At 37.4% G+C, this 16,715-nt stretch overlaps 1 protein-coding gene across 1 annotated transcript; it reads right to left on the reverse strand.

Annotated features, from left to right (window-relative positions):
* Positions 1–704: 704 nt before the first annotated feature.
* On the reverse strand, positions 705–16,294 carry SEMA4D (semaphorin 4D). Its single transcript, XM_031557418.1, has 11 exons — positions 16,085–16,294; positions 14,847–14,940; positions 13,862–13,975; positions 12,428–12,579; positions 10,484–10,659; positions 10,211–10,367; positions 9,259–9,481; positions 7,855–7,970; positions 4,466–4,638; positions 4,187–4,230; positions 705–3,098 (listed from the first exon to the last, which is right to left on the reverse strand). The coding sequence occupies exons 1-11, from the start codon at positions 16,292–16,294 to the stop codon at positions 2,182–2,184; spliced, it is 2,376 nt and encodes a 791-aa protein (XP_031413278.1). The 3' UTR covers positions 705–2,181.
* Between the last annotated feature and the right edge of the window lie 421 nt (positions 16,295–16,715).

A 16,715-nucleotide genomic window follows, 5' to 3' on the forward strand; every position in this document is an offset into this window, starting at 1 on the left:
CATTCCCAAATAGTTTTTTTCTTTCTTTCTTAAGCATCAAAAAAGAACATACACAGTACATGGCCACATATCCAAACCTTTAGTGAAGAAAATGCTAGTTCACGCAGGGCTCCTCCAACTTACCTGTGGCTTGGCAGAAGAGGTGGAACGGTCCCCGAGCACTAACATGCTGTGCCTGGTCATTTAGGAAAGGCTGCAACAACATGACCTTTAGGGGGTCTGTGCTAGACCAAACATCAGGCTTGATACTGGTGGGTGAAGGAGGTGGACCACATCCCACACAAGACAAAAAGGAAGTACCAGTAGGAGGGAAAGGTATAGGAGATGAGGCTGTGTGACAGAAGAGGACAGAAAAGAAAGAAAAAAAAAAATGGTACTAAGGAATAAAGTTACAAGAAATACATCACACATTGAAGAAATAATGCAAAAAGACAAATGAATTTTAGAAGGGTTATAAAAGGAAATATCCCCAGAGGCCTAGGAAAAAACACTTTTCTCCTTCACTCACGTCTTCTTCCATCCGTCCTATCGCCCAGAGGGTTACAACCCAAGTAAATAAAGCTGAGAAGAGAACCTGCTCCAAACTGGTGAGAGTTTTCTTTTTTTTTCCCCTTAAAGGAAGCCACAAGGAACATTAACACTTGCAGTATGTAAAGGATTGCAGGATTGCCATTATGTCAACTTTCATAAAAGTCAAAGTGTAATACAATTTATTTTAATATTTATTCTGTTATATGTACATAATTAAAAATAGAAAAATAAAACCGAACTGAATCTTATAAAATATAAACTGTTCACACTAAGATGGTTGAAATTAAAGTTTGCATGAAAGTTCAACATAGAGAAGCAGCCTAGGTACACTGCTATTTACCGTCAAGATGCACTCCTAGCAATATTTACAGAAAGATGCAGTGAGAGGGACAACTCTCTGTAGAACTGTACCACACTAAATGCTTTTAGAGACAAACAGTGCAGCTGTGAAGCAGGCTTAGAACAAATGCAGACACGATTCAAATGAACAGTTCAAAATTACTGATTGTTTGAGGAGCTCCAGTTTCAGTCTCCAGTTGCATAAGAGATTGGAAGATGTCATCCAGAAAGGGTGACGCTGCAAAGATGTGTCACAGGAAAAGAAGTTACTTCTGAATCAGAAAAAAAAAACAAAAACAAACATCCCCAAAGTTTTCTTATCAGGCTGTATCCTAACAGTCCATTCCAGTGAGTTGCAAGATGAGTTACTGCAGGGAATTTTCAATTCCTTTTTCGCTTTCACAGTGCAAAAAACCTCTCAGTGTCACTGCGAAGTGACAGCTGCTTGCCTGTACTGATTTATTAAAAAAATAATCAAAAGGAAGTGGAAAAATCCAGTGGTGTACAGAAAAAAAAAACAGGTGACTATGTCCAGCTTGGTTAAGGAAAATAAAATGTTTCTAAATCTATCATTTGTTCTTTTCCCTTCTTACTCCAGTCCACAGGTTTTATACTGATACTGTTACCTAAATTTCTAGAAAGCAGCCAGAAAAAAAGCCTTTAAACAAGATTATCCCTGAGAATCTTACACAAATCAAGCCAACTATATATCCCCATACTCTTTAAAAGCTAAGTACTTAAAAGTTAATTAACTTTAACCAACTAAAGAAATCTAGCGTGCCAAAACACAAAGCATCAAATGAAAAATAATCACTAGAAGCAAAGAAAAAATGTCCCAATTTGGACAATAGTCTATAATTTACCAATCTGATAAACTAAACTTAATTTCCAATTTGGAATGCAAATTAAACTAGAACTTTTTTTAATGGCAGCTAAAAGATTTGCAGACTGAAGTACTTTTTAAAGCCAACTAAATTAGTTACTTTTATCCTAAGGAAGAAAACGGCCAAAAAGGAGCGGGCAGCTGTTCACCAGCGTTAAGTACTCCATGTGTGGGTAAGAACCAGGAATAAACAAATGGGGATCTGAAACTGGCCATTTAAAAAAACGTGATAGAACAATACAAGATGCTATGGTCTGCAGACAAGAACACTGCTTTTGTATCTGGTGAGATCTGAATGCGAATTGGCTTGCTGTGTAGATGAAGCACGTAAAGCTCGCCTATGGCTCAGTGGTCACAACCATGTTCTTGGTGCTCAAAAATAGCTGTAGTACCACAGTTAATTTCCAACACAAAACCAACGGTGTCCTTCAGTCTCCCTCCACATCTGAGTCAGCATACTTGAGCTCACACTTCACATCAAAAGGTTTGTCCTTGGCCTCCCTGGGCACCTGTGCATCCCTGTCCTGAAGCTGTCCGTTCCCACAGTCCGGCTCCGTCTCATAGCCGGTGTCATGCGCTGGCTTTGGCTGCTCCCCACTCTGGTGGCTGACGCTGCCTTGCTCCACCAGGGTTTCTTTCACGCTCTGTTCACAATCAGAAAAATCTGACTTTGTTTTTTTCTTGCCAAGCAACATGACTGAGCGAAATTTCAAGCACTGCCCTGGCAAATACCCTTTGTAACAATTGTAGGAAAGCAGGCACAAGAAGAGAATAAAAAAGAAGAGGAACAGGAACATCAACAGGAAGTTATCATTTGACTTCAGAAACATTGTCTTTTCAGGGACTGCGTCAGGAAGTGAATTGAAAAGCTCTATGTTGGAGGTTGCACTTGTTAGGACAGGGCCAATGGGTTTTGTTATTATCCTCGCAGTTGTTACTGGTACAATCTGAGTGGTTGAGGTTTGAGCAGTAGAGCCCTCAGTTGATACAGCTGAAACTTTTGGTACATCACTATTACCTTCTATTGGTGCAGCAGCCACAACGGGGCTTGTTGTAGTTTGCTGGACTTTCTTCAATTCCAAAACATGCTTAGCCAACACCTGAGAGAATTTCTTATTCTTCACTTTTTCTTCTGACAGACACTGGTAAACACCACTGTCTCCTTCTGATAAATTGAAGATGAGCAGTGCCTTTTCCAGTAGACGGTATTTGGGACTCTCCACTCTCAGTACGTCATCCCTGAATTTCCAAACTACCTGTGCCAGATTGGACTTCTGAGAACACTTGAGCTCTGCTGTGCTCCCATGCTTGAATGTATGCTGTAGCGAATTCTCTCTTACTTTATCTGGAACACCAAAATAAACGTGCAAAGTATCAGCAATGATTCCTGTTTGATCTACTCTGTAGTTTCATGAGACTGTGCTAGTCATAATAGAAACGCAAAGACTATGGTGTTAAGATTATCTCAAGACCAAGATAACAGCATGCAAGACTCTGTGAAATACTAAACTACAGGTGTGTACAGGACACCAAAAGAGATTACAAGATCAGACACCCTAAAACAGCTTCCACTTCCAGAAATGCAGGGGGAGACTTAGTTGATCCAAATTGAGTGTGCCTCTGATATAAGACATCATTTGAAAAAAGATGCTCAACTTCGTATAACTTTCAAACCAATCAGTATATTTTAAGTAACAACAAAATGTTCAAGAAGAAATTCAATTTTAAGAAATTTATGTATCAGTACTCAAACTCTCTTTTGAAAACATCAGTAACTATTGCATACCCACAATACAATACGATAAATGTGCGACATAACTAACAAGTCAAACTCTCATGGTTGCCCTAGATAAAAAAACAAAAGCAGAATAAATAGTGTACTCTTTACTGCAGTACAAATGTTGTCTAACACTAGTTTTCTTTAAGTTCTCCATAATCTGATGGCAGCGACACACACAAGAAAGAAAGGACCTGTGGTTACTTGTCTTAAAATACACCAGAGGGTACTTCAGCTGCTCTCCATGATGTACTGAGCCCCTCTCCCCTCTCATAATAAAAGCAGCTCTTTTCAGCATCATTTCATCTGATCCAGCAATAACAATCAAGCATTTAATCAAGACTCAGTAGAATGTCAAATGTTATTTTATCAGAGACAGAGACCTCTGTACTAGAGGTAGTTATGGTAAATAGTACTTTCATTCACGAGGTGCTGCTGAGGTACCCCCATTCATTTCAGAACTTTGCGCACCGCACACTGAAATGTACACAAATACAAACATTTTAAGACAAGATGAAGGCTGTATGGATGCTCAAATATGAAAAAAAAAACACAACAGAACTTCATACATATTAAAATTTAAATGAAAATCTAGATACAAGTTTTTCCTATTCCACCTAGATAAGTTAAGTAACTCTTCACAGAATGTAACTCACCAGAACAAGAAGATGCATCTCCACCTATGTTCTGAATCCAATTCCTGTAAAAGATAGTGCAAGTATGACAGCTTCGAATGTTATTCCCATGCCAATCCATCCTCTAATGTAAGATAAATTTTATCTCATCTAAATAGCACAAGCTGACATCTTTTATGTAGGCAATTAAAGGATAGGAAAAAGCATGTGTTTGAAAACGGTAAGTTAAAAAAAATCTTGTTAAGATAAGGTAAGACAGATACAAAACCAACTGCAACTATAGTCAAAGGCTGCCATTACCTTTCAGTTTCACTTTCTTGAAAAATATCAACGCAAGAACCCTCAAGAGGTTTCCAAGCACAGTAAGGATCCCTTGCTAAAACACAGTCAAAACAAGTGGTGTACATCTCACAAAATGCCACAGGAGATTGAACCACACCAGAATTTGAACCAGCGTAGAGGTATCTTCTGCTCTAAAAACAAAACCAAACAAAACAAACAAACAAAAAAACCTCACATAAATAAGCCTACACAATCAATCACATTCGTGAAGCAACTGAAAAATTATTAAAAGAGGTGCATACATACTTGTATGTTTGTAAAAAACATTTTTTTAAATATTTAGTGACATTTGAAGTGAAAATAAGTCAAAAGAACAGAAAATTACAATCAATACACTTTATAAGAAAGGAAAGTAACTGCCTAACTGTGGCTCTTATATATCAGTTTTTTTCCATAAATATGAATTCACTGATAGACTTCATGCAAGGAAAGACAAGCACGTGCTAATGACAAAACTGCAGTGGATACATCTATGAAATGGGAAGGTTTTCTATACTGCTCCTACATCTGTTAATCCAAAGCAACTCTTTGCCTACTAGTCAGGTCTCTGCAGCCCCAGTGTCAGCCTTGAATCTTGTAGTTGCTTACTCGCAGTTACCTCCTTGAATCCTCTGCAAGAAAGAACTGTGAATAGCATTCAAAGGAATGAATGTTGGCATAATGCTTAGCAAAAGGGGCATGTAAAGAGAAAACTGCTTTACCAATTGTTCCTGGGGATCTGTAAGCAACACTCACACTATGTACAACAAAAAAACATTCACACTTGTTCTGATCATCTTGGGCATAAATGATTGAAACAGATGAGTGAAATAGGCAAGTATATCCAAGTTCAGGGAAACTGATGACTGAAGGTACACTGTGAATTTACTCACCACTACACAAAGCCTTGGGAAATAGGTTTGCCCTGCAAAGAAACACCACAAGCAATCTACCATCTAGTATTTCTCAGAGACAGTGCATACAAAGCCAAATAGCACGCTCCACCTTGGCAATGGATTTACTTCCTCCTGAGTTGAGTACCAAATGTATCAGCACTCTACCGCAGTTGTCATGGCAGAGAAGTCAGGTCTAAGCAACAATTGGCTTTTTCTGTATTGAAGCTTTACAGATTTTCAGTATGTAGAAATGGCACTCGGGGGATGCCTTCTCAACTCTGGTAGGATGAACGCTGTCACAGAGCAGTAACAAATCAGAGCAAAAACCATCCTAGTAAAGCAAGATTCTTCCTAAACATCATACTCATGGTAAAGACTTGTTCTTGACATCAAGAACAACTTCAAGATACATGAACAAACAAAAACATGTAGGACTGAATTTAGATTTGGAGGCTTACTGTTATGTTTTTATTTAACTACATGAAGAGGTATTATCATGAGAACTTAGAAGAGGGTAGTCTCTTTTCTTTAATGCAATGAACACAAGAACATGTGTTCTTGAGTAAACTAACGAATGCTTCATTGTGGCTAACAGAATTCTCTAGAGGAAGATCAAGCACAAACTATTTTAGATCCCTCATGTGTGAATTTCAAGGAAAAACCTAACAAAAGACAAAACTGAATCAAAAAAGAAATGTACATTACTGGGAGACGGGACTTTCAATGAGAACTAAACTTCATAGATATACATTCAAATGCAGTCTTTCATACCAAAATCTAGCTTAACATTAGTCTATGCTGGAGTGTCCACATAAATAAATTTGCAGCATCAAAACATGTGGGCTTTCTAGGAAGAGCTTCCACTGGTTCAGTTCATTGCAGTTGGTCTGTCTTTCTAGTGTTCTGGTGGCTAACATCCAAGCCAATAGGGCAACACTGCATGAGGGTATCAGTGCCTTGACATGGTTCCCAGCTGGTACATTCAAGGAGTTCATAAAACAAGTGGAGAACTGAACAGACCATTGCAAAATCCAGACATCTTTCAGCCAAACAGGAGCTAGAGGATCAGCTGTAGGCTCATGTTACTGACAGCAACCCTCTGAGTAAGGTGAAGGTATATGAGAGTCCGAGGCCCACTATCAAGAACAGGAAGTATTGCTTTCCCTTTGTTAATCAGTTACTATGGTATGCCATACACGTATCAAATTACAACTGTAAGAATGACTTGCTCTAGGTGACCCTGCTAGAGCAGGGGTTGGACCAGATGGACCTACAGGTACCTTTCAACCTTAACTATTCTGTAATTCTACATCCTGGCCTGTGTGATGAATCACACAGAAAAACAATAGATTCCACTGAAATCTATGAAAAAGGAAGCTTTTAATCACACTGACTTTGACTTGTCTGTCAAGAGTATACTCTATTTTCACAATACTTCTTTCTGTTACATGGACTATTACACATGCAAGATGAGCTGGAAAGAATTGTGGCATGCAGCTCTTTTTTCCATGGAATTGATCATGTTGGAATAGCTGTAAGATATTGCAGCAATATTGTAAATCCCTAACATCAGAGCATTTACTGATTGCTGGTTACTTACTGAATGTCAGTAAGATTATCAGACACTTTTATTCTTTCCTTAAGAAGCTCAGAAATTTCACCACTTGAAGGGTTTGATGCTACAAGCTACCGCTTATGGTAATACTTTTGTAGACATTCATGGATCTGCATGTCAGAGTAAACAGAGCCAGAAGACCAGTGTACAAAATACACAAAATCATTATTCTCCAGCTGTTGAAAAATCACTCAACAATTACACTCAGTGATTGTTCAATAATGCAAAACATCACTGTGTTTGGAGCGAAGCTTGTGTCTTCCAGCTGTGGCTGAAGCCCTATCTGGCTGGCATGACCTCACCAGTAATCCTTTTCAGAGCATTACATTAGCAGCAGCACCAACATGCTTAGTCTCCTAATAAATCTCCCAGACAAAACTAGCCTGGTAACTCTGGAAAAGCAAAAATCAATTAAGCACAGAATCTTCAGTTTGTTAGAAAAGACTCTCTCCAGTAATGTCTGTTTCCTCAGAAGAATATTTTCACTCCTGTATTTATTTCCTGGGGATTTTTCCTGGCCTCAAGGGGTCAGGATTCTTACACCACTCCTAACCTAAAAACCTGTACCTCTGAATACATTACAGCTTTTAGCTCCTGTACAACCACAGTAAGACTGCACACCTGCGTTCCCATTTCACAACCATACACACTTTCCACAGATCTAGACAATCTCAAAAGCTTGAGATCTATCAGAAGCAACAGAAATTATAAGGGAAAATGCTGATACTACTGCAGACACTACTAGCTGCAGATTTCCACGGTCTGCATTGCTTCATTCTGATTATTTTACAAGACGGTACGTAAGTTTTATAGAACAGAAAAAAAAAGATGAACGCTGTGATGTTTGTAGCACCTACTTTTTTGGATGAAAGTATGAGTGTTTGAACTGGCTCAAAGTTTGGGAAAAGCTGTGTTTCTTCAATAATATGCATTCCATTTTCATAGCTGATAGCTTTGTGCAGGGCCCCTTGATCTGCAATAACATAGCAATGTATTTAAGTGAGATTCTTGAAAAAAAGGCAGGTAAAAATAAACACTTGTTACAGTTTGAATCATTTATCCAGCTGAGACTTCACATCAGCCTGTGCCAATGGTAAACATTATACCTGCCACTGCAAGGAGTTCTGGGAAAGGCCTTCTGAAATGAAGAATGGCTTTCAGGGAATTATCTCGTGTATGTTTAGGCAAAACACTACAGTTTTGCAGTTTGCAGAATGGCTTAGGTTGGAGGTGTCTTAAAGATAATCCATTCCAACCTCCTGCCCATGCCTGCACAGGGTGCCATCACACCCGACCTTGAATGCTTCCAGAGATGGGGCGTCAACAACTCCTCTGGGCAGCCTGTGCCAGTGCCTCACTGCCCTCTGAGTAAAATATTTCTGAGTAACATCTAGCCTAAAATCTCCCCTCTTGAGCTCAAAGCCTCTCCCCCTCATCCTGTCACTTTCAGATCAGGCGAAAAGTTGGTCCCCCTCCTGCTTGTAAGCTCCCTTTTAGAACTGGACTACGAACTCTTTACGGAGCTTTCTCTTCTCCAAGCTAACCAAGCTCAACTTCCTCAACTTTTCTTCATAGGAGAGGTGCTCCAGCCCTTTAAACATCTTCATGGCCGTTCTCTGAACCTGCTGATATAGCTTCACATTTTCCTTATACTTGGGCTCCCATACTTGGGCACTGTACTCTAGATAGCACATCAAGAGGGCACAGTAGAGGGAGACAATCACCCTCAAACTGCTGGCCACCCCTCTTTTGATACAGTCCAGAATACTGCTGGCCTTCCAGGCTGCAAGAACACACTGCATCAGACCCCTAAGTCCTTCTCCAATGAGTTCTCCCAGTTTGCACACATCTGGGATTGCCTCAACCCAAGTGCAGTATTTCGCATTTTGCTTTGTTAAACCTCATTAGATTCTCATCTGCCCACTTTCCAAGCCCACTCAGGTCCCTGTGGATGGCATCCCTCCACTTCTATTGTGTCAACTGTATCACTCAGCTTGGTGTCATCAGCGAACTTGCTGAGGTATACACTGAATCCACTGTCAATGTTGTTGATGAAGTTGTTTTTTTCAGTTCTCCTCCTGCAGCAGCTCCTCAAAGCAAGCAAGGTTCTCCACATACTTATTGTGGCTCCCCATTTTTCTATGAAAATGCCACATACTGTAAAAATATTGTAAATATGTAAATATTTTGAATTTCTGTTACAGCACACTTCAGCCTGAAGAATAAGTACATTATTAAAAAGAATGTTGTGCAGAACTTACCTGTACTGATGAACATAACATCATATATTGTACCATTGAGTGCTCTGACTCTGTCTACTACAATCTGTGTATATTTCACATCTCGCTTTACAAGGCGGGGTCTGTCTCCCATTGGAGTCACTGAGTCATCCATTAGCGGATGGTCTTTAACAAACTGCAGCGTTTTGTCTGGTAAATTCAGAGAAGTCATGTAGTTCAGTGCTCTGGCTTCACTGTTTATACACTGTTATATAAAAATAGAAGAAAGAAATAATAGAGAGAAAAGCAAATTGTATCCCAGCAGCAGGTACATGCATTTTCTTCTGCATGTAAGGATATAACTGTACATTATACTCATCCTGGAAAGTACTCAAGTTCCACAGCACCTTGGTTTCAGCAATATGCTGATCTCTAAGCATGTTTCATATTACATTTTTATTTGGACCCAAAATATATTACAGGAAAATACTCTACGGATTCCTATGTTTCATAACTACCTTTAACCATAATCCTACTCATCAGTTGCAATAAAACAATTGCAAGAAAAGTGAGTGTGAAAGAGATCCAGGACTATGAGCGTTTTAACTTGCACAGCAATACCTGCTGGACCTAGTAAGACAATGCAACAATTTTTACACTTTTGTTCACTCGAACTAAAAAAATCTCTGATGCTCCCTAAGGCATACTATTATCTTTTTCACCACTAGAAATTTAGTAATGAAATAATGAAAATATAAAAACTGCAACTAACTGTACAGTATGTTTAAAAAAACACTCATTCCCAGATTCAAACTTTGGAATAAATCACTTGAAGTGTCTTTCAGGAAATCTCTATAATACAAAGTATCTATATCACAGCAATCTAATACTATGCTTTAGTAGGGCTTTTTTGTTTTTATTGCACTTTTTCTGTTTGTTTGCTTTTCTAGTTTCTTCACTCCTGTGCATCATATCCAAATTTACAGAAACTTACTGCACCAGGTCGAGGTTTAGGAATCTCCCCATTGTACCGTACCCACTTGGTATGGGACTGTTCTACTGTAGCACTCTGCATATACTTTCCTTTCGAGAAAACTTCTTCTACAGTAGACAAATTGTAGGCACACACGGCTGACAGTCCCACATTATTCCTGAAAATACAGGAATAAATAAATAAATAAATAAATCACAGGGGTAATTACTTGATTTAGCAACTAGCTGAGATCATAAGTACTCATCCAGGGAAACACTGTAATAGCACACTTACAGCTGTGGGGTAAAGACTCCATATATCACTGGTTCCTTCAAGGTTGGAGACTTCAGAATAAAAACATCATTGATAATATTGAAAATTAAATTCTTATCAGGAATGGTGCATATCAATCTGGCCTTGAGAAAAGAAGTCCATTTTTTCTGCAAAGTCCTTAATCCTCCTTGGTCCCTCTTTTGGCATTGGGAAAAAAAGAAAAGTGTCTATGAAGATAATTAGGCAGCAGTTTTGCACTTAAGAATCACAGCTACAAAGCTACCAAACTATTTTTTTTTAATCTATTTTCTAACTGTTTTTGAACTTTTCTAACTAATATACTTCTTTAACATTTCATCTACAGCAACATCAAAAACTGTTGATGTGCTAATATACAGAAAAGTAAGGAAGCCACAGAATTTATTTATTTAATTATCGGAGTCAACAGAAATAATACAGAATGGTTTTTGTCAGCATCTGGAAATAAGATGAGACACTGCACTTCTAAAAGAACTGTACTTCAGCATTTGAAAAACAGAGATGAGTAATGTACCTTTATAAAACACAAATGCTTATTAGAACAATTAAAATAAACATGGAGATATTATACACATCCTTTAACATAATCAGTAAAACTACATTTGTTCTCTGACATCCAAATCAGAAATGATTTATACTGCAATCTTGCAAGATGTACTTAACATGTCTGACATTAGCAATTCCACTAAGAAAAAAAATGCACCAAATGGCCTTATCCTGTGGGCAGTTATCACCTTTATGAAGAATCTGTAGTACTGAAAGATATATACTAGACTAAAAATATTTACTAGCTATTAGAATATTAGAAATATTTATTTTGTGAGTTGCAGCTCTGTTATTTCTTAACAAAAGCAGGCATATTTGGACAATACTAATAATTTTCGTTCATTATCCAGTGCTTTTACGTAAAGAATTGAAGAAAAAATTGAACATTTAAGTATATCTAAGTAAAACTGAAGTAAAAATCCCTTTAGAACTGCAATTTGCCATTGATTGCTTTTACTAACAAGCAGCAGCAATATATCTCTCATGTTCTGTGACAGCGATATATCTACCTCTGTTCTGAAGAGTGCACAAGCTGTTGGTGGGCAGAGGGCCATAATATTAAGTCCTGTGTAAATTTGCCTCCAGCTGCTTGTTTAGTGGAAATTTCAAGGGCACTAACTTGCTACTGATATTCTGACTTCCACATTTAAATATAGAAGAGTAAAGTCAAAATAAAACATTTCAACTTAATCAAAATGAAATGGCTAGGTAAGTTTCCTGTTGGAAAAAAAGTACTGAGGAAATTGATAACATTCCAACGAAAAGGGTATTTTGTACTGGAAAAATATCTTCTTCCATTAGCAAGATTTTTAACCAACACTACTTGACTGAACCAAAATAATTAAGGTTTTAATCACACTAAGTGTGGCAGAATCAGACTACTGGTGACTGTCTTGTTCATAGCTCTGGCAGCTCCACAGAAGTCCCATCAGCTATCAGTAGCTGTTACTACAGGAGAAAATGATTTTGCTTGCATGTGGCTGCCTGAGAATAACTTGAATCTTTGACAAACTTCCTATCTGTTCAACAGCAACTCAAGCGCTTTTTTTTTTTCTCCCCAGGGGACTGTAATTAAACTTCCAGTTTAAAAAATAAAACAGAAACCAGAATCCTTTTTTTGGTCATTGTTGTTGTTCTCCCAACACCCCCCAGGGGAGGACAGAACCCTCATATGTACTGAAATTTCAGCATTGATTAAATTGAGTCAAATATTAGTTTCCAAAGCAACAGTGAGACTTTGCCAGTTATAAGAAATTGGTTAGAACTGCTGTTTCAATGCGATGAAGTTAAACCATTTCCATTTAATTTACAATAAATGTCTTTTTTTACTAAAAACAAAATCTACTGTAATTAGTAAAAGGCAATTGAACCATATCTCACCTTGCATACTCTAGCTATTCTTGGAATCATAAGTTTTCCAACAAACTCATATTCCACAGACACCTCAGTGAAAAAGAAGTATATCTTGTCATCTTCTCCATCTGTGCTGTTTTGATCTGCTCTTACAACATCAGCAAAAACAAAATTTGGCTCTACAAATATGAAGAGAAGAATTTTACATTATAAACAACTCTTTTAACTTCATTCTCTTAAAGACTCTCTAGGAATTTTCTTCTCCCAGACCTCACACTACATTTAAATGTTCTTCAGTTACTGATCTGCCTACACTGTTTGTTGTTGAGCCCATGATTAGCACTTCTAAAAAAGTACAATAGTGGAGGAAAAAAAACAGCTATTTAACATACCATACCTTAAAGATCTCTAATACCTCTTAGTCTGTTGTATCTCATTACTCCTCATTTTTCACCTATATTCAAACGTGATCTTCTGATAGGTCTGGATACCTGTGCTCCATTGCCCATCTCTCCTCCCTGATGCATACTTAAGACAAGGCATATGGTACATTTCTGTTCATTCATATTTAAGGATAGAATTAGCTAAAATTTACAAGCAATAATTTGCCAGGGTTGGTCAGCTACCAGCACCTACAAATCTAGCAGCTGGCTGGACACATATGAAGACCCACACAGTCCCACAGAAAAACTGTAACAAATCCAAAAATACTAACCATGCTCCCAAGCCCTACTGGTTTTCAAACATGCATGCTCTCATTGTTGTCATCCAGCCCTCATGCATGAAATTAGATATAAGATTTAGGTCAACTCCATCTTGTAAAACAACTTTATTTCAACTACATGTACACAATACCAGCCACTTAGTATTTATGCTGCTAACTGAAATACCAAATACAACAATAATAACAGGATATACTACAAACTCAGAATCCTCTTCTTTTTGGACACTGTGGTGTTTTTTTTGTTTTTTTTTGTTGTTGGGTTTTTTTTGGTAATATGCTGACTTCGTTATTTTAGTCTTTTTCGGGTCCAAAGTCACAAAATTCTGAGAGTTCAGAAAACTTGGCCAGTAATGAAAGTCAAGAACTAAGATAATCAGGAACCAAGAACATACTGGCTTTAAAATATATATGTTGAGGACAAGGAATATTCTTCTTACTGCATCATATGTTGTGTCATAACAAAGATGAACAAATGGATATAAAATAAAACACAGCGCTTGTCGTTCAAAGCCTGTGCCTCTCTAAGCTGTTTTCATTGTTAGTGCTGATAAAAGTTCTGAAATTTTAAAGAGAAAAAAATTCTGCTAAGGGCACATACCAATATAACAAAAATCACCCTCTTTGAGACAGTGAACAACTGCTCCTTACCTCAAAAACGAAGCTCAAACTCTTTGTCCGAATTTGTGACACTGAAGGAAGAAAAAAACTTGATCTGGTGTGCTCTCACACCCACTTACCATTAAGCCAAGGTATTGCATATTCTGTTCTCAGAGGACTCTGATGAGAGTTCCGTGAAATAATAGGTTCACTTCCCAAGAAATTGTAAGAAGTCCCAGAATAAAGCTCTTCATCTTTAAAACAAAAACAAATATTTTAAACTTTCTTGTGCACTGTATACCAAAAAACGTGCATAAATATTTCAAGAGACTATGTTAACTTAAACTTCTCACAAGAAAAGATAAACAAGAATTTCCTCTCAGTTGCTCCAGACGTGTCTTCTATGTCTATATTTCTACTGACCATTCTCAGAGCTAACACTTTTACACTTCATTTATTATTTCTCTAACACAAGCACCTGGCAAAAGTCAGCACTGTTGGTACTTTAACACGGTACTTTAACACTCCCTAAATAAACATTATGTTTATGTATCAAAATGTATCTAAGAAATGCCACAGAATTTTTGGAACTAATTGTTTTTCTCTCTTTATGTGCCACCATGATTGAAATAAAATAAACAACATAGTGATTGAGTTCTTTTTCGTTTCCTGCTTCACGTTACTTCAAGCTTCTTTTTTATGATCTTGTGACACCACGATACAGCTATCAACCTCTGGTTTTATCCATCAACATTTAGTCATCTAACTACATGGTAATATAGTTGCAACATATACCTCACTTTCCTATTTCGTTTCACCATGTGTCTTAAAGAAAGCTAAAAATTCTACTTGTTAAAATTATCTAAATGGCTGTAATTGGTACTATAGAGGCAAAGTACATTTAGATTACCCAGACTAAAGCACTTGAAAATTATTATATTGAAAGCTGTTGTTTTAAAAGTTGCTTCCAGAAAAGTTTTGCTATGTTCTGCTGACCTCGTGAGTATTTTTATGTCTACTTACATGCACAGTAAAGATTTAGAAACTATCTTAATAGTGAAAGACCAGAGAACAGAAGACTGAATATCTATACATCATAATGAGGTATGCAAAGACTGAACTTACCAACCATAACAGATGTGTAACTTTGAGCAGGATCAAATGGGCATCTGCCTTTACCATCTTCATTCTTACCTTCAAGCTCAAATAAAATTAAATTCTGCAAAAATTAAGTTGAAAATCACAAGCTAACCATTTGTACTCTTTCTTTCAACCAACTGAATCATGCAAAGGTAACTAAAAACCAACCAGTAACAGACCAGTAACTTTCAGTGAAATGCCTATTTTCCCAAACACATACAAGTTTTCAGAAAATATGATCAAGTATAACAAAGAGAAAGAGCAAACTGAGGAAAGTAGCATTAAAGAATAGACAAAAAGTTAAATCCAGGCATAGAAGTAGAAAGACAGGAAACAGACATCTCCCAAAAAAATACACAATATGAAATTAGATGATGAAAGGCAAGAACTTGCAATTATTGAATTAGCCTGCACAAAAATCAGTTTTACAAACTAAGAAGGTTAGCAATTTTTGTACTGTTAAATTTGTTAGATGGGGTATAATCTAGCTGTATTTTTCGAAAACAACAACAGAATGATTGCAACTTTGTAAAACCATTAACAACCATGGGAATAAGGATCAGAAAGATGATCAAGAGCTGAAGCAACAATACTGGGAAAATAATCACTTATACTGTGTAATGAAGACACAGGAGGATGAGACAATATTCCAGGGCTAATGGCAGACAAACTTACAGGGAGGGGAGACAAAAAAGAAAGTTGAACATAATTACAACATCTCTGAATTTCAGAATCATTAAGAGACATAGTGAGAAGAACAGAAGAGTAAGCAATGAAAAAAGGGACGTTTGATTTTAAGCTAAGACTTCATTCTGAACCACTCAATTATCAAGCATTGCTAGAAGCAGAGACAAGTAAAGACAGGAATATTAGAAATTTCAGGAATATTCAGTACTGGATGGAAGTCACAAAGAATGTGACTTCCAGTTTCAGAGAGAACTTTTATGCTAATGTAAAATACACAGAGAACTACAAAAAGCAACGAAAGAGTAAATCTGCTGATAACTAAGCTGAATCAATAATTGAGGATTTAGTGAAAAGGGAACAGTACAGTGTATTTCTGTACCCTAATAATCATTGTGAGAGAGTATCATGAATATTTCAGAAACTATGACAAGCACTGAAATTGCAATACTATTTGGGAAAAAAAGATTAACTCATTGTTTAGATGAGCTGCTTTTTTGTTGAAGTTTTTCTGGGTCACAAAATCTACATATTCTTACCAGGTAATCACAAGTTGGCTGAAATGCATTAGTACCACACACGTAAAGAAAAGTGTCGTTTAGCTGTTGCAGGACACGCACATAGTTACGGCACTCAGTCTGTAATAAAGGATGAGAAAAAGATAGGTCTGATAAACCACAGCTCCACATTACAACATAAACAAATAAAGTTGTGCTGTCAATTCTGCTGTTGCTGCTATTCATGCACATTGTGACAATAAGGAGTTTGAACAAAGCTTTGAAAAAAGGATGCCATAAGGCAAGCACGTTCAATCTGTGGACTGCATGCAGTCCAGCACAGTTTGCTCTGCAGCCCGCACCCTGCTGCCACACCTTCATGGCATCAGCTCTGTCCCACCAACTGGTCCAGCACTGGGACACTGGCAGGGCACAGTGTAGCATTGAGAAATAATATACACTGTGCTTAATTTGCAAAGAAATTGTGTCAGTTTTTTAATATTACAATTTGAAAAGACATTATATCACAGAATCACAGAATCATCAAGGTTGAAAAAGACCTTCAAGATCATACATCTATCACCAATAGTGATAGTACCCACTAAACCATGTTCCTCAACACAAAATCCAAACGCTCCTTGAACACCTCCAGGGTCAGTGACTCCACCACCTC

Source organism: Meleagris gallopavo, chromosome Z (assembly GCF_000146605.3).
Source record: "Meleagris gallopavo isolate NT-WF06-2002-E0010 breed Aviagen turkey brand Nicholas breeding stock chromosome Z, Turkey_5.1, whole genome shotgun sequence".
Taxonomy (NCBI): domain Eukaryota; kingdom Metazoa; phylum Chordata; class Aves; order Galliformes; family Phasianidae; genus Meleagris; species Meleagris gallopavo.

Coding starts and splice junctions, on each gene's coding strand:
- SEMA4D (XM_031557418.1), bottom strand. CDS start 16,294: ATGTGCATGAATAGCAGCAACAGCAGAATTGACAGCACAACTTTATTT. Junction 14,941..16,084: donor AGCCAACTTGTGATTACCTG/GTAAGAATATGT, acceptor TAATTTTTGCAG/AATTTAATTTTATTTGAGCT. Junction 10,368..10,483: donor GGAGTCTTTACCCCACAGCT/GTAAGTGTGCTA, acceptor CTGTATTTTCAG/GAATAATGTGGGACTGTCAG.